Source organism: Ctenopharyngodon idella, chromosome 20 (assembly GCF_019924925.1).
Source record: "Ctenopharyngodon idella isolate HZGC_01 chromosome 20, HZGC01, whole genome shotgun sequence".
NCBI lineage: Eukaryota > Metazoa > Chordata > Actinopteri > Cypriniformes > Xenocyprididae > Ctenopharyngodon > Ctenopharyngodon idella.
The window spans coordinates 5,090,506-5,109,692 of NC_067239.1; the positions used below are offsets into that span (position 1 = coordinate 5,090,506).

General features: G+C 36.4%; 1 protein-coding gene across 7 annotated transcripts in view; it reads right to left on the minus strand.

Moving 5' to 3' along the window:
• Window positions 1-19,187, minus strand: part of suco (SUN domain containing ossification factor) — a 61,358-nt gene that overhangs the window by 11,456 nt on the left and 30,715 nt on the right. For 2 of the 7 annotated variants that reach the window (XM_051875789.1, XM_051875783.1), the window contains exons 5-17: window positions 16,637-16,747; window positions 16,132-16,300; window positions 12,757-12,859; window positions 11,502-11,629; window positions 11,266-11,333; window positions 9,854-9,961; window positions 9,425-9,530; window positions 7,573-7,593; window positions 7,221-7,276; window positions 4,308-4,399; window positions 3,904-3,984; window positions 3,022-3,105; window positions 19-109 (exon numbers count right to left, since the gene is read on the minus strand). In XM_051875789.1, coding sequence (XP_051731749.1) covers window positions 19-109; window positions 3,022-3,105; window positions 3,904-3,984; window positions 4,308-4,399; window positions 7,221-7,276; window positions 7,573-7,593; window positions 9,425-9,530; window positions 9,854-9,961; window positions 11,266-11,333; window positions 11,502-11,629; window positions 12,757-12,859; window positions 16,132-16,300; window positions 16,637-16,747 — 1,218 coding nt within the window. The remainder of the gene's footprint in view (window positions 1-18; window positions 110-3,021; window positions 3,106-3,903; window positions 3,985-4,307; window positions 4,400-7,220; window positions 7,277-7,572; window positions 7,594-9,424; window positions 9,531-9,853; window positions 9,962-11,265; window positions 11,334-11,501; window positions 11,630-12,756; window positions 12,860-16,131; window positions 16,301-16,636; window positions 16,748-19,187) is intronic. The other 5 variants (XM_051875790.1, XM_051875784.1, XM_051875785.1 and 2 more) reach the window with 4 other exon arrangements.

Sequence of the window (19,187 nt, forward strand, 5' to 3'; positions counted from 1 at the left end):
TGTATGAATGAAACTCACGTAGCGGGCTGTTCAGTGGGGGTGGGATCTGGCGTGAGTGTGGTTTCTGTTGACGCCTGGGTGATGTTTTCTGTCCCAGAGGAAACGTTTCCTGAACGAGATGAGAGAAGGAACAGATTTTGACAGTGAGAAAAGGAAAATGAGAATGTGAACATTGGTTTCCACACTGCCCTACCTCAACACACAGAGGACCATTGTTCAGAGAAAAGTACCCAAGATTAAACACACAAATACAAATATACCATTAACTAAAAACAGGTGATGATCTCTGAAAGCTTGAAATTATATAAAGCTTGGCAGAACAACAAGGACATCTTAAAAAAAATAAATAAATAAAAAAAAATAAAAAAACAGCGGAAACAGCTTTGGAATAGCTGTCATTTTCTGAATTCTTGTCACAGTTACACAATGCTTATGAAGAATGAGGAAGATTATCTAGAAAATGCGTGTAAAAAAAGTGACTTTCTTGTAAGTTTCTAAAAAAAAAAAGTTAACATACAAGATAAAAAAAAAAAAAAAAAAAAAAAAAAAAAAACAATTCTGACATGCCATAAAGGGAGCAGAAACCATCAAGCCTGGCTCATGAATATTAATTAGTAAGTGGACACTAATCATACTAGGATTGAGTTGCTTTATGTGGCTGAATACATAATTTTTTTTTTTTTTTTTTTTTTTTTTGTGATGCGATGCAATGCAATGCAGGCAAGCAAAACAAAGGAGGCTCGAAATATGCTCCCGAAATTTAGTCTGTGCAACATCAAAATGTATTTGGGAGCACTTATGCAATGCAATTAATTCTTGTGGTGCAACCTGTTTTCTAGAGACTGTTCGGACATAAAACCGGATGGTTTTTGCTCCAAACACATGATCGGCAATTGATTTATTTTTATTTTAGTTTTATTTTGACTGATCTCTGTTCCAGACTTGCACATAAACTGCATTGCAATCATTTCCCAAAATGTCATTTGCATGAAAATATTACCAAGTCTGTAAACAGGACGTTAACAGGCCAGAGACAGGACACGCTGAAGATTGACGCAAAGAGGAGAACACAGATGCGCCAGCAGAGAAAATACTGTACCAGACACAGCAAGCTCACTGTTCATGATGCACGAAATATAAGAAGAAAAATATAAATATTGAATTGGGGGTGGGGGTTTATATAAATGAATGATTGTCTTCAGAAAAGTTTCTACACCATTTTCTTTTCCTCTTATCTCTGTATAAAGTATTGCATGCAGCACTGATTTGTGTACAGCGGTACCCAAAGAAACGAATTCGCATTTTCATTCAGTCTGTCTGCTGTTTTTTATGCAGGTGTGTCTTATGCAGCATAATTTCACAAATCTAAAGTCAGACCATAGACCCTTTTCACATCTCCGGGTTTCTTAGAAGCGGAAGTCGTCATAGTTGGGTAAAAGTCTATGGTGGTGAATGAGGGAATACATGAAATGTATTTTTTGTGTTCCCATTTTCTCAAATAGCAAAAGAAAAACTCAACAACATTGTTTTCACAGCTTTCAAAAAGATGAAGAGATAGATTGATAACGGCAGTCAGAAGAGAGAAAGATGTCAACTTTACCGTCACTCCTACAGCCTCTGTATTAGAAACACCCTCACAGTAGCGTTAACTAGTTTTTTGTAATTTGATGAAAAGGTAATACAATACTAAGTATAGTGTTATAAATGTACATACATTTTTAAAAAATGAAAATATAAAAAACTTTGCAAGATTTACGATACTGATGACCGTTAAAATGCATCATCATAGTCCGTGAAAAGGGTCCATTCTGTTTTTACTATAAATCCTATTATTAAATCTTATTTAAATCTAAACTACTTGTTTGGATTATAATTAAAATACAGTGGTGCATCGAATTTCAAATGGCTACAGATATTTTTTTTTTGTTTAAGACCAGATTGGCCTGTTATAGAGCAAATAAACAAGAAATAAATTTGCTTAAACAAAGGAAAAAAAGAAGAAAAAAGAAAAATGGCAACCGGTATACACACACATACACTGTAGTGGGAATTTGGGAGCACCAGTGCTATCAAGTAAAAAAGTTAATTTATGTGTACTAACAGTGGGAAAGTATAGGTCCATTCATTTTATTGGTATAAATTTGGTCAGGTGATTCAATTTTGTGTACATCTTATAGATTTGATTTGATTTATTGCTGTCACTGGACTCAAGTACAATGAAATTCAAATGCAACTCCCTGTAAAAGTAACACACAGCAGCAAAAACACAAAACACTGAGGAGAGGGTAACTCACAACAACAAACTTGACATAGCGGCAATAATAGATAAATAAATAGCAGCAGAAAGTATACTGCACAATCCCTTGTGTAATTGTGTTACACAATCCAATATATAGTGTACTGCACACTCCCTATATAAATAGTATTTTACATTATATCGGCTATCGGCAACCCTACTGTCTAGATATGATATTGACCTTTAAAAAAAAATCATATCTGTCCACCATAATCTAACAGTTTAAAAAAAAAAAAAAAACAGCCCATATTGTGCTTTTCTTTTACAAACCTAATATAAACTTTCAGCCATCCATTCGACTGCAATCTCTCAAGAGACACCGTTAAAATATCCTGTTAAACAGTCTTTTCTCTTTTAGCCTCACAGCCAGACAGTTTATAGTCATGATACATGCAGGGTGTTTTTAAACTTCACTTCTGCATTTAGGAAAGCCACATGCGTGTTTGAACAGCATTTTGTAGCAGCTCTCTCTGGGCACGCACACACACACACACCCACACACCCTGGGAGAGTTTGATGCTGGCAAGCGTGGCTATAGAAGCCATCAAAGACGTGCTTTCACTGCCAGGCCTCACAGTTTCAGCACTGTTGGCATGGTGACAGCCCTCACCAGTCACAAACAGCTGCCAAGCAAAGAGGAGCAAATAAGTGCAGTAATTTCTCAGGACAAACTCAGGATAGGGCAAATTTAATATCCAAGCGCAAGGCAGAGATTAGGTCCATACCTTCCATTTCAGCTCCGTCCTCCAGCTCTGGTTTTCCTCCTAGCACATTTGCTGCAATGTTGTTTACCATGTTCAGGATGGCGTCTAAAAAGAAAAACACACAAACTTATTTTTTTTCTACACTTCAGCAAAGATCATTAGGGATCCCTGAAAGACTTCAGCGGATCCCTAATATATCCCTGATAGACGGTTCTGCTGATAGACGGCTGCTTTCAAACGCTTCCATGTGTATCTGTGTAAGCACTCGGTGAAGAGCGTCACAAATGTCTATTTACAACATGTTTTTGAAGCGCTGATCATTGTAGCCAATCACAGACATATCTGTTGAGTGCGTGAACACAATGGCCAATCAGAGGTGTTTAAGCAACGACTCAACAGTGCTAAAAATGCTAGTGGGAAATGCTGGTATCGTCACATTTTTAAAATTTCAGTACCGACTTGGTCGGTACTTTTGACAACACTAGTCGTGACCCAAAAGTGGGTCGCAATAACATTTTGAGTGGGTTTGCAGAGTGTGTAGTCAAACAAACGAGACTTAGTTTGAAAGACGTGCGTGAAAGCTGTTGACTCTTCTTTCAGATGCAGATTAAGTTCCTGAGAAAAACGAGTTGTCCGTATCTGCTGTGAGATGAGATGCTGTCATTATTCTAACATTATTTTCGTAACTTGTTACTAAATAAAAAGTCCCTGACCTCAGAAAAACTTTCCTGTCCTGTCAGATGTTATACTGTGCTCTTTAACTGCCCATGGCCAAACCAGCTGAGAACCACTAATTTAAATCATAATCTTTGGGCACCTATTGATATATTTTATATATATATATATATATATTATATTCATGAAATCAAAAGCACTAGGAGAATTTGGAGGAAAAGGACATACTTGTGGCAGAACCCAGCAGATTCTTTGATGACTTGTCCTCTGACGGCAGGTAGCCGGGTGGGTAATCTGTAAAAAAGAAGTCTGGAATTAAGACAAGAGCATTAGCCAATGGACACACAGAGCAACTGGGAAAAAGAAAAACAAACAAATATAGTCTAATTAAAATTAAATTCTACCATACAGTAGTGCATCTTACTTTTATATTACAGAACGAAATTATTATTTACTATTATATTACAGAACAAAAGTTATGCCATATTCAATAAATATCAATGTATTAATGTTTATGCATCACGTCGCACTGCTTGTTCTGGTGCTGTACATATCGTCACCCATGTCATTTATCAAAATTAGCAAATTGATATTGTACTGAAACACTTATGTTTTCAGAGAGATGATCTCACCATAGTCTTCATCCAGATACTCGGTTCTCTCGGAGGTGTACTGAGAGTCGGCTATCTCGTCATACTCCTCCACCATACTGGTGCCAAACACCCTGATATACAAAAAAACACAAGAAAGAAACACAAAGATCAGATACTTGGAAGTCTAACAATGAAGAAAACTGAGAAAAAAAAAAAAAAAAAAAGTGAAGTGAAGTGAAGTTTACACTGGCAACGTATCAGAGAAAACGTATTTCACGGTACAGTAAGTGATAAAAAAATGTTTTAAAGCTTGTTGTTTTGCAGAATATCACAGTTATATATGATATGAGAACAGGAAGTACATAAAAATATAATTATATATAATATATAATTATACAGGAAAATATAATTATATTTTCAGAATGACAATTTTTTTTTTTTTTCAAACCTAGTCTGTGGGGTAAAATGCCCCCACGGTGCATTGCTCATAATTACTGAAGTTACCATGTTCTAAACATCATATCCTTTGTTTTTCCATCAAATGTAATCTAACTAGGTGGTTGAATAAAAAAATATTTGAACTTTATATTTAAAAATTACCTCATGTTAGCATCAGCTAGCTAGTTAGCTAGCCAGTTAGCGTCAGCAAACAATATTTTTCAAATAGGCTGATTTTCAACATGGTTCATTAACAAATATTCATTTATCTACTGTTATTTTGGCTTGTCTTTTTAATTTTAAGCTAAAACTGCTTTTCCTGATTTTGCTGTAAATGTATAAAGCAAATTGCTTTGTCAGAGTGGGGGCATTTTACCCCAAAACATGGTGATCTAAACGCATGAAAAAAAGCGCTTTTCCCCACTCTACCCTAATGATTAAAAACAGCATAGGAGGACAGTCGTAAACACCTAATTTGTAAAAATGACAGTGTTTCTGTATTATCTTAAAGAACTCAGCCTCGGTACAGATAAGAGAGTCAGGCCTCAGAATGAGTAATATTAACTTAAAGCCCACTGTGGTCATCTGCACATCTTATCTCTGCCTTCTACAAAACAACTATAATCACTCTGCCCTTTGCCCAGGTTAGTGGGGGTCTTTAAAGACATGGTATATAGCCTGTTCTATCTTCATACAGAGGAGGTAATTGCAGTGGAAGAAAAATAAAAACAGATTTCCAGTGAAATGACCAGTCTCAGAGAAAACAGGGAAGTAGGAATTTGGAATAAATGTTACGCTGTAAATTTGTATGCACCCACAAGAGGTACCACATGATGACAATTTGTATCATGTGGCTTGTAAAATAACTCCATCATAAGAAAGTAGTTTCTTGTGATTCTCATATTTGGAAAAGTTAAGGTCAGAACTCAACAAAAAGTTTAGTACAAGTACAGAAAGGGGTCATTTAGAAAGGATTTTTAGTTTTTCCTCTCTGTCTGGCTGTAGTGTTTTGCTTGCCTCTCACAGTATATACAGTCATTTTCAGTGGGCGAGTCTCTCAGACCAGCCCCTTTATGGGCCTCCAACCTAGATTAAACCTCCTGCCAATGGAAACGGACATGAGGAGCCCGAGGCAGAATAAAGATCTACTCAACTCAAGAACTTTGCCTTTTAAAACCCTTATAAAGCCTTGTGTCCTTTTTCAGAGTCAATGAAAAATCAGAATCTACCCGTTTCTCGTTTGACTGTTATCAAGTCACTTTCTTAAAATTCCAGGAAAACATTTTTGAGTCTCTTTTGTATAACTATTTGATGTGCAGGTTAATATTTTTCTGTCAAAACAAAGAATAAAATACATCATATCATGACACATACCAAAAAATTCCTCTCAAAAGCATGCATTACATCAGGAACACACTTACATATACTCAAGTATGCAAACACTGTGAGCCTGTTGTACATATACTAGTGTTCAAAATTTTGGGAATTTTTAAAAAAGAAATTAATACTTTTATTCAGTAAAGACACATTAATTTGATCAAAAGTGACAGTGAAGACATTTATAATACTACAAAAGATGTCCACTTATCAATACACGAGACGATGCACAATATTGGGTTCACGAGAACGAGACGATATTTTAACACTATTTTTAAGAAATCTTCAAGGACGAAATATATGACTGGATAAATAGTCTTTTATTTGACTAAGTGTCACATAATGCAAAACAATGCAGGTGCATTTTGAAATGTTTTATCTAACCTAGGGCTGTCACTAACGATTATTTTGGTACGAGTAATCGGTCGATTATTTTGACGATTAATCTGATATTTTTTTTAACGACGTCTTTACTACCTTTCTGGGCTTTGAAATTGGTTATGACATTGCTGTGTATAGGGAGGTCAGAGAGCTCTCAGATTTCTTTAAAAATATCTTCATTTGTGTTCTGAAGATGAACGAAGGTCTTACGGGTTTGGAACAAGATGAGGTTATTAATAAGAGTAATGACAGAAATTTCATTTTTGGGTGAACTAACCCTTTAATATTGGCCAAACAACATTTAATTCAAATTATCTTTAATATTTGGTAACTTCTTTATGAAACAGAACATGTGGACATCAAAAAATGCTAACTCAGAGCTATAGGGTTTAAACTTTTTTTTTTTTTTTTTTTTTTAAATTGTGATGAACAATTTACATCAGTATATTTCGAAATATGCATTTTCCTGTGTTGGCATAGGTTTATTGACAAAAATTGAAAGCTGTGACTTTGTTTCATATCAAAAGTAACCTGCTCTGTCTTGTCTGGTGCGTTGTCATTGTCCTCTTTGCTTTGCAATGTTATTCACTGCGTGAGAACAGCGCTGAATGCTAATACACACTTTGGACGCAATGACATCAAGGTAAAGTGTGCAGGGTATTCACTTGTGCAAAGCATGTTTCAAGGCCGTAGTCATGTTATATAGGTTGTATACAGTAATGGAATTATAAGTCAAGTCAAATTAATTCAACACACCTGATCAGGCTGAGTGGACAGAAGTGTTCAGAGCCAAAATGGGACAGCAGCTCAACCTACAAAAACATAAAAAGACAAGTACGCTCAAACATGGTCATGCAACAAAACCAATGTTCTTACTGAATCTAACATTTATCAATGTTAGTATAATTTAGCAATGTCCCAATAACGTCCAACAAAACATAGTAAGAATGAAGTGCTGGAATATTTGCAAAGCATGATGTTTCCTTTGTAAGTGTGAGAAAAGATGTGTATTTGTGTTTTCAAGAAACTTTCACTGTCATGCATTACTCTATGTGAGTCCTGCCACCCAAAGCAGCACTGACAGGATCTAAGAGAAAAGAGCGCTAACCTTGATGTATTTGATGAACATCTGATGCAGGAGGAGAAGACAGGAGAGAGCGGAAACAAAGAAAAACAGAGAGGAAGATCAGTATAAAAGACTTGATTCATGCTGTAGCAAGTCAAGCATTTTGAACTGTTCTTGTTTGTTCTGCTTTCATGACTTGAGCAGCCGTACCAACGGCAGGAGAGAGGGCTGGCTGAGAGAAAGGCTGCAATTAGGATCACAAAGTGGGAAAAAGAGCAGAGGACAACAAGTAAACATAAACAAAAAGGAAAACATTCAAATAACAAACTACACAGGAGTCAAGCAGAGCATGACAGAACAGGTTTAGGGCAGTTCAATAATGGCAAAGCATCATGGGATTCCACCCTTAGATCACTGGCACTTGTTGACATATGTTACAGCAGATAATTATGATCATCCGAAAACGCATAAATCAGATTTAGTGAAAAGAAAGATTAAGATCAAATATAAACAGCAAAGCGCAGCAGTAAGCAAGATGCACAGTTAGAAACTCTGGAGTTTAAAAAAAAAAATAAAAAAAAATAAAAAAATAATTAGGGATGAATCAGTGGTCCCAGTTTTGTTTACCAAAATTTTGGTAGCAGCACCCACATTTTGGCTGCGTGAGATTCTCCAGCTTTGTTGTTGTTGAGCAACCGAAGCGCAAGCTGTTAAAGCTCTGCCCTCTTTTAGGAAAGTGGGCTGGGAGCAGCAGCTCATTTGCATTTAAAGGGACACACACAAAAACAGCATGTTTTTGCTCACACCCAAAGAGGGGCAAATTTGACAAGCTATAATAAATGATGTGTGAGGTATTTTGAGCTGAAACTTCACATTCTGGGGACACCAGAGACTTATATTACATCTTGTAAAAAGGAGCATAATAGGTCCCCTTTTAAATATCTTGCTTCATCTATTATATCATGAGATTTTGTCCAAATGTATTCAACAACAAGATAATATATAGCTACAATAAACTTTATAACACGCAAGTTGATGAAAACGTAAAGCAACGCACTTGCTGCCTCAGATGCGGCTGTTCCAGTGACGGACAAAACATTTCTGTCATTTGCTGGTCAAACTTGCAACTTCATCTGAGCTTGATTTTCATTGAATGTTATTACATAATGGCACATCCACATGTTTGACATACATAAAGCCACAATACCAACTTTGATGACACAGTGTTTAATTATTTAAAAAATACAAGGTTTCCGCCCGACAGCAACGATATGTAAATTTGTCGTTTTATCATCCTCACCAACAACATCATATACAGTAGCTACCTATATTGTACAAATACCTATATTGTGTTCATACCTGACTTAAGCTCAAGTTTCGCATCAAATGTGAGTACTACTTTTAATATATCCAGCTTTAATGTGCCATTTGAAGCATGCATTGTTTGTGCAATTTTGTTGTTTTAGTGCATAGTGTACCGTGGGATTTTTTACTTATCAAAACTGTGCTATGGCCAAAAAAGGTTGAGAAACACTGGTATAGACACACCAACCTTAAATACTAATCTACAACAAGTCATGAATGCGTGTTCAGCATCGTATAACAACTCAGATTTGATCTGAAAAGTCATGAGACTCTCATGCCTGAGGGAAGGGCACGGCTTCCCTCAAATGACTAAACTGTCCCCCCTTTCACTGCTTCTTATTCAGTCACCTTAATACACACTTTGTTAGAGCAATTCCAGGTTATTTAGATCATAGGTGATAGAACCATCTCTGTGTTCATGGTTCAAATGTTACAGTATTTAGAATTTCCACACTCAAGGAAATTTCGCAATCAAGCAGATTTGGGAAGACTGATTCAAACATATTGTAACAACTGCCACCCCTTTTACCTTGACGTATTTGGCATAGAGTTGCTCGTCCAGAGGGAAGCTCTGTACTGTGCGTTCATCACGGGCGTGAAAGGTGCCCAGCTTGATCCACTTATTGGTCGGATACCTGAAGTCAAGAAAAGATGGTTGAAAAAAATGGTGTTTATGTAACACAGTCTCCCTAACATCTCCCTGTGATTAGATTTCAGCAACAAGCAATTTGTCTGTCCACACTGAATGTGAAAATGCAGTGCGACACAATCACAACCAACCACAACATATTTAATGTTTAATGTGACACAGGATTTTGAACAAATTAGATTTCACTGCAATCAATGAAATGTGCTGCAGTTTGCCAGGACAAAAACTCAAATCCACTTTAGAGATAAGCATCAGATCGTGCCTGGTTAGGAGTTGGAATACTACATATGTCTGTGTCAGTGATGTTACCTGTCGCTTATGGACACAAGGAAATCTTTCGGCGTAGATGAGAACAGCTCAAAGTTTGCGATGTCCAGCTGCTTCACCTGGATTGGCTCACAGAGCTCAATAACAAACCTGCATTGGGAGATTGAAAGGAAACAAAGGGGAAAATCTGAGTGCACAAAAGAAAAATGTTATATATTTTATGTGTATTTTAGATTTAATGTACATTTTAAATTCAATGTCTGATCACCAATTCAGTATCAGGTTTTTCTAATCACCTTTTTTGCTGAAGCTAGTTGATAAACAGCCAACATCCTAGCAATATGCATGCTAATAAGCAACTACTTAATAGTGAGAATTGGACCCTAAACTAAAGTGTTACCGAGTTCTCTAGTACTAATATTACATGTAATTAAGGCTGCACGATAATAGTTCAACTGATAAATCAATTATTTTGCTCAAAGATTATAATCGCAATTTTTTTTTTTATCACAATTGTTCTGATTTGAGAAATTTTATTTTTTACATTTCATCAGATTTATTGCACTTTCATGTAAGCAAAAATCAAGAAAACACATAGGGTTTTATTTTACCTCATACAGTTTACTGATTTATTATATTTATCATATAGATCAGGGTGGAGAACGTTGATCCTGGAGGGCCATTGTCCTGCAGAGTTTAGCTCCAACCCTAATTAAACACACCTGAAGCTAATCAAGGTCTTCAGGATTACTAAAGTTACAGGCAGGTGAGTGTTTTTTCAGGGTTGGAGCTAAACTCTGCAGGACAATGGCCCTCCAGGATCCACGTTCCCCACCCCTGATATAGATTAACACATGATCTACATTATGAAAACTGGTAAAACAAGATCCATGTGGATTACAGTTCACCACTAAAAAGGTTTGCTTTAGTCACGGTAAATAGCACAAGCGGCAACGTGAAGGAACACGGACTGACTGCATTCATTTATCTTAATGGAGATCGCGAAACTCTAGCTTGCATGTTTGTATTATTGTTGCATTTTATTAATTATTTAGATAATTATCACTTTTTTGCAGTGCAGAGAGAGTTGCCAGGTTGGGAAGATTAAGTAAAACACTGGGCAGAAAATGTATCCACTTAAGAGAAAAGAGTGATTTAAACTCTTGACATCTGGCAACCCCAATCATGAATGCTTGTGGAGGCTTATTACCAATGTAAGACAACAGAAATGAAAAAATGTTTTCAGGATAAATAATGGGCCAATACTGCAGATGATTATGCTTAATCGAGAGACATAAATCATGATCAAATTATAATATTATCAATATACTAATAGCATTTTATTTAAACTACCATTTACACAAATAGGAAAAAAAGACACTGTAAAACACATTTCTTCATTGCCTCCGAGCAGCTGCTGCAGTCTGTTTCTCTTTTCAAATGCAGTGACTCACCAGATCTTGGTACTGCAGGGGTTCAGCATGTACAGATCCATGTTCTCCATCAGGATAGCAGATGTGCTCTGAAAACACAAAACACACATATGTTAGACAATTGCTGATCTAGAGTCGATCAATAACATTCCAGATGCAGGCACAATAAGAGCAATTAAATGATTGTCCTATATAAATCCATCCATCTTTCTTTCTATCTGCCCCATATGCTGTTTTTCCTGTCTCTCGTGCCGTACCTTGGCCTCATTGTTGGCCGAGAGGATTTTGGCCCCACATTCGACAGAAGCGTAGTTATTCTTGAAATTCTTTTGAACCTTTTTGACTGGATGAGGGCTTCCATTTGATGAAGTGTGCAGAGACTGACCTGAAACCAACAAAACAGGTTACATATAGGTCATCTGTCAAATGCTTTACACCATATCAGGTTGGCTTAGTATGAGAGTTTGAGTCTGCCATACAAATTGCAGGTGGGTCTGTTTACCTGTCAATTACTGCCTGAAAACAAAAGAACAACTTATCTTGATATATGCATACATAGCATGTTTGTATGTATTCACTATCTGTAACAGATAACCAATCTGAATGGCAAAATTGTTGCATTTTAGCTAGCAATAACTGCTGTCATGACCTAAAGGGGTGAAAACCTTTAGGAAAAGAAGCTATTCATTAACATTGTGCTGATTACAGCTTGCAAAAACAACCTGAAAAAGCAACCTAAACATGTCTTTGTAGCTGTGGACCCCACTGACTGAAAGCAGAGACAATAATTTAGTTTGCTCAATTTGATTTAACAAATTTGTTTTTGAGAATGTACTAGACCAAGCAGCCCAGGCTATAGATAGCACCGATCCAGACCCACAATATTAAGGAAACTGATTGAATTTAAGCCGGCCGCATAAGCCTCACTTGAACTCAACTTCTACTGACCTGGAGCGAGTTCTCTTTGAGAGCTCTTTAGTTTTATTGGGTGCACTGCACCCGCTAAACAATGATGATAAGGGTCAATTAACATACTGTTAACTAGTGGCTGATAAATGGTTGAATTTACTTTCTGAATTCACATACACTCAGCTGGGAAAACCCTGATACTCTAAAGCAAGAGTTAAATTGCAGTGAACAGGTTTTGTTACAGTTGTTTCGCGGTGTACTGAAGCAATCCATTATGGCAGCCTTTACATGTGCATACTGGGTTACGCAACATTCACTGTGCATGTTTCCGCCACTGAACCGACAAATGTGAGCAAGCATTTACAAAACAATATTTATTATAGGAGCAAGAAAAGCAACAGAAAAAAGAAGAAAGAAATTTGTGATGAAAAGAGATATAAAAAGAGAGGTACTGCTCTGTGAAACCAAGCAGAAGTGTGTCCTAATGGAAGTGCGTGAGTGTGTAGTGATGCAGAAGAAACACAGGGACAGCCTCGCATGCAGTGTTTCTCTGATGAACACGCAGCTCTGTGAGCATGCACGTGAGCCAATGCCATCTCTTACTTTTCTTCTCCTCTACTTCCATCACTTTCTTCTTCCACTCATCAAAGGTGGGGATGTCTTCTTTACTGGGCACCGGAGGGTCTGTCGCTCCCTCATGGTCCGCCTGCAATAAACAAACAAACAAACAAACCAACCTTTATTACAGTGACCAAACCACAACTCCTTCTTCAGTCCTAATCCTGTCCATTAATGTGAAATGCCATTTTGTTAATTACTTGTTTTCTATTTCAGCTGCATTATGCTGGGTAGCTATGACCAATGTGAAATTGGTAGTGGTCCAGAATCCACACAAATGTATATGAAACATCAAATATTTCCAATATTATAATTTATTCTAATACTATAATTATGGAAGCTTGTTTCCTCCACTAAAAAATAAAAAAAATGTTATCTCACAATTCTGACCTTTTTCTCGCAATTGCGAGTTTTTAATCACGCAATTCTGAATTTTTCTCAGAACTGTTTATATCTCGCAATTCTGATGTTTTTTCTCAGAATTTTGAGTTTATATCTTGCAATTCTGACTTTATAACTCGCAATTCTGACTATAACTCGCAATTTGTACGTTTATATCTCGCAATTCTGAGAAAAAAGTCAAAAGAATTGTGAGATAAAGTCACAATTACCTTTTTTATTTCATAGTGGAAACAAGCTTCCATATATAATACTGCTTTTAACAGGAAGAAATTAAATTTTAAAACATATTAAAGTAAAAAAAGTTGTAATAATATTTTAAGCAATATTACTGCTTTTAATGTATTTTTGATTAAATAAATGCAGCTTTGGTCAGACTTCTTTCATACATTATATATATATATATATATATATTATATATATATATATATATATATATATATATATATATATATATGCGATAAGTTCCAAGAAGCCGTGGTTTACAGTGAATTTATAACAGCTAAGGGGCATTGTTAGAAAACCCCCTTAGCCGTTATAAATTCACTGTAAACCACAGCTTCACAGCCTTATTGCTTTTATAAAACGGTTACCACACAATACAAAAATTAAAGCCAAAAAAATATGTATCAATGCAACTGTCATAAAGTAAAATCAATGAAAGGCTTCCTTCCACTGGAAAAAATAGTCCCTGACCGTGAACAGCAACAGAAGTTACGTTTATTACGCCATTAGATGGCGGCATGGAGTCACTCAGTCGCAAAGACTTTTATATTGAAACTTGTGAACACGGAACAAGACGCAAATGACAAATGCTTTGACTAGCGTTGTCAGTGACAGCAGGGCACGGGAAAACTCATTAAATGTTAAAAGGACAAGATCGCAGCAGGCATTCAAACAGATTTTTTTTTATGAACATAGGACTGACCTGAAGGAAAATGCTAAATCTGAATGCAGGTAATGCACTCGGTCACTCGATATCTCTCTCACAATACTCTTTTACATAATGCAGTAAGCTTCAATGAACAAAATCAATAGAGAACAAATATATGTTTACATTGCTAAGAGTGGTTGTTAAGACAGACGCAGCAACATACACATTCAGTGGCGCAGCGATACTTATGTAATGCGGTCAGCTGTATGTTTTCGGGAATTTTACAATGGCTTTGAACGCGGCTCAACCAATCAGAATCAAGGGCCTGAACTATCCATTTTATAAAACACACATATATAAGGTCTACATGGAATTATGCACTTTTATCTCATTAACCAGTGAAAAATCGATACGGTGAAGTGTCAAAAATGATCACAACATTTCTAATTTACACTGAGATTCAATGAGCACTGAGGTGTGAATGACTGTATTATGTAAGTGCTGTATGAAATAACAGTTCTGTGAGACAAATTCAATCTGTATTCAAAATGTGAGCAAAATCAATCCTGTTTTACGGTGGTCTTTCCTTCTGTCTCCCTATCACTTTCCCTTTTTCTTGTCTTGCTTATCTCTATGTCTCTGTCAGAGCCTAAACAGCAGCGCTGAGTGAGCATTTGGTTGATTAAACATTTACAAGGCTGTCCTGTGGAAAACAAACATGCTGATGTACCCAGTCCCACCTCTCTCAGCCTACCCCCTCTCTTCTTCCTTTCTCTTCCACTTTCATCTTCTCCATTTAGGGTTTAAGTGTCAGAGCAGCTTTATGAGAGAGGGGGGAATGGTTTAACTCTGCAGCTCAGTGGTAATCAAATACAAACCCATTCACTATCTTTATAATGGGGAAAAGGTTGGGAAAGAAACACTGCGGGGTGCAAAATGTAGCGAGTATTGTAATCATGTTCTTTTAGGTGGTGTAAGCTCAAGGAAAAAAAAAAAAAAATAGGAAAATGTATCAGGGCTTGAAATGCTTTTACAGACATTATACCTTCTAGCTCCATACCTGAAATCTACTCAACTATGTCATTATAGAAAGGACAACTCTGAATAGATGATCTGCAAATCCATTGTGAAGTGACATATATATATATATATATATATATATATATATATATATATATATATAAAAGATATAATATAATATAATATAATATAATATATATATATATATATATATATATATATATATATAAATAAAAGTTTAATAAAAGTGGGCCTTCAACCCGTAATATATATAGAAAGTTCAAAAGAACAGCATTTATTTGAAACAGAATCTTTTTGTACATTTTAAAATATATTCAAACAGATATTTTCAATTGTAATAATATTTCACAATATTACTTTTTTTTTTAAATCAAATATATGCAGCATTGTTGACCATAAGAGACTTCTTTGAAACAATAAAAATCTTGATCCCAAACTTTATATATATATATATATATATATGAAAAGACATTAATACATACACTGCCATTCAAAAATTTTGGGTCATTAATATTTTTTTAAAGAAATTAATACTATTATTCAGCAAAGATGCATTAAATTGATCATAAGTGACATTAAAGACATTTATAATGTTACAAAAGGTTTTCATTTCAAACAAGCACTGTTTTTTGAACTTTCTATTCATCAAAGAATCCTGTAAAAGATGTATCAATGTTTCCACAAAAATTACTGACTCAAAACTTTTGAACGGTAGTAAAGTTAAATTTTAAAATGCCAAAGTTCATTAGCAACTGCAACAGCAGTACTATATTAAAGGCAAATTGTTAGTTTGATTATAATTAATAATAGATTTAATTGTTTATTGAACATTTGTGTCTATTATACAAGCTCTATTGCCTCCATTTTATGAAAGCATTACGACATTAGTCATGTGCGCTAAAGTGATTTTTTCATGTGTAAGGCGGTTTTAGTAATACAAAGCCTCTTGTGGGTATTTGCTTTATTCTCTCTCACTTTTGCAATTACTTAGCAATGTTAGATTAGTCTGACAAACGTGCTTGTTGTCTGTTTGTGTGTGTGTGTACCTGCTTGCTTTCTTTAGGTGGAGGGGGGGTACTGTCCGTCTGCCCCAGCTCTGTGAGGTCCAGCTCACTCGGGACCGAAGAGGCAGTCGGGTCAGCAATGGTCTCTGTAATCTGTCCCAACGTGATGGACTGGTTCTCTGCTTGCTTCTCTGCATGTTCCTCCACAACACTATTGAGTACAAGAAAATAGAGGAAAGGGTGGGGATATGAAGTGTCGTTAGTAGGTTGCTACATAGAAAAACCAAAACCAAAATATCTTTGTTCACTCAAATGACAAGTAAAACAAGCATTAAAATGGTGTCTCATGGCATTGGGGGAAAAAAAAAAAAAAAAATGAAATGAGAACAAGGCAAGAAGTCGAGGCTTGATGTGCCTGAAGCAGCTCCGTTACCTGGTTAACCATCGGTTACCAAGTCACCTGATGTAACGCGAGTACTGGAGTTACCGTAATGTTACCATGTAACCTGCTTTGTTACCTGTCATTTACCTGTTGCTCTGTACTCACCTGGTGAGCGTGGTGCCAAGGGGTTGGCTGAAGGGGGGCACAGAGCCCACCTCACACTGACTGGCACTAGAGTTCTCTACATGGGCATCAGGACGCGGAACGTCTAGTCCACTGAAGGAAAGAAATCATATGCCATTTACCAAGAGAAGGGAAAGATAGAGAGGAATAGAGGAGGGATACTAATGGAGAAGAGGGAGGGGCTAGAAAGAATAAGAGAGAGAAAGAAATCTGGCTGGTTCCAGGTACGGATTGAAGCTTGGTTCATTTTGTCCAGGGTTCTGTAGATGGTTCTTGTCTTACTGGTTTATTACGTTTTAAAGGCCCATCTAGCTAATCGCAGACCGGTATTGTCTTTTTTGGGTCCTTGTTGAAATGGAAGATTCAAAAATTCTCCAAGTCCAGGAAAAAAAAAAAAAAAAAAGCTATAGAGCTCTAGTAAAGAAGGTGAGATACACTACGATGCAATTTAAAAAAAAACAAACAAAAAAAAACAGTGCAGTTCCGAAGCAGGTGCGATATGAAGTCCATAAAGTGATGACTGTATGCTCGAATGATTCATTGTAAAAGTTTGGATGCAGAAATGGTGTCACAATTAGTGTTGTCAAAAGTACAGACTTTTTACCGAAGTTTTTACCGAAATTTAAAAATGTGACGCTTTGAGCGGTGTTGAGCGGATTCTTAAATACCTCTGATTTGCCATTGTGTTCACGAGCTCATCAGATATGTCTGTGGCTACAATGATCAACGCTTCAAAAACATGTTGTAAATAGTCATCAATGACGCTCTTCACCAAACACTTACACAGATACACACAGGAGCGTTTGAAAGCTGCAGGCGTCTATCAGCAGTCCGGTCTGCTGACAGACGCCTGCTTTCAAACGCTCCCGCTTTGAAAACACTTCCATATGCTTTCAAACACTCCCGTGCGTTGATCATTGTACCTAATCACAGACATATCTGATGAGGGCGTGAACACAATGGCCAATCAGAGGTTTTAACGAATCCACTCAACAGCGCTCAAAAGCATCACATCTTTAAAATTTCAATACCGACTTGGTATTGAAATCGGTACTTTTGACAACACTAGTCACAATGAAACAATAAGAAAAAGAAAAAAAAAAAAAGAAAAAAAAAGAAAAAGAAAGGTGAATAAAGAAAATAAGGCCGCATGTCCACCAAAGCGTTTTTAGGCAGCTGAAAACGCTAGGCGCTCTGCTGAAAACGCCTAGGGGTGAGCGCTTGAGAGTGCTTCGGCAGCGCAGTGTTTTTTCAGTAGAGACACTTTGCTTGCTATGATACGGAATATCTGTGGTTTCTGTTCTGTAGTTTGATTCTGTACTGTTTCTATATAAAAATGTCAATACCATGTAAAGTATTTGCTCTGAATCTTGTTTTAAATGATTTTGTTCCATCATTATAGTTGTTGTTGTCATCTGTTGACATTGTACAAGCAGAATGTGGTGGTTGGTTGGTGTTGTATTTGTCCCGCCCCTCCTCCACTGTGATTGGGCAGCTGGGTACAAAGTGACAGTGATGAGCGCAGCGTTTTACCCAAAGTTGAACATTCTTCAACTCTCAGCAACTGGTAAAAAACGTTGAGCGCTCAACGCTTCAGCGTGAAATAGACGCTGAGTGCCTTGTTACGTTCATGGCATTTTAAAAAATTTGTTCACTTCAGAATTAAAATTTCCTGATAATTTACGCACCCCCATGTCATCCAAGATGTTTATGTCTTTCTTTCTTCAGCTGAAAAAAATTATGGTTTTTGAGGAAAACATTCCAGGATTTTTTTTCTCTATATAGTGGACTTCAACAGGGTGCAACTGGTTAGAGGTCCAAATTGCAGTTTCAATGCAGCTTCAAAGGGCTCTACACGATCCCAGACGAGGAATAAGGGTCTTATCTAGCGAAACGATCGATCATTTTTTACCAAAAAAAAAAAAAAAATACAATTATATACTTTTTAACCACAAATGCTCGTCTTGCACTGCTCTGTGATGCGCCATACATCACGTAATCATTACGTTGGAAAGGTCACAAATGATGTAGGCAGAAATACAGAGCAAGTGTTTACAAAGCTAACTTGCTAAGACCAAGTCAAATGGCCTTTACCAAAAAAAAAAAAAAAAAAAAAAAAAAAAGTATATATATTAATAAGTATATATATAAAATAAATATAATAAATATATATACTTTTTTTTTTTTTTTTTTTTTTTGCAAACAAACAATCGTTTCGCTAGACAAGACCCTTATTCCTCGGCTGGGATTGTGTACAGCCCTTTGAAGCTGCACTGAAACTGCAGTTTGGACCTTCAACCCATTGGTAGCCATTGAAGTCCATTATATGGAAAAAAATCTTGGAATGTTTTCCTCAAAAACCTTCTTTTCAGCTGAAGAAAAAAAGACAAACATCTTGGATGACATGGGGGAGAGTAAATTATCAGAAATTTTAATTCAGAAGTGAACTAATCCTTTAAAAATGTGGCACTCCCATTGAAAACAATTGGAAAAATATGCTAGCCTCATAAAAAATGCTTTGGTGGACACACGG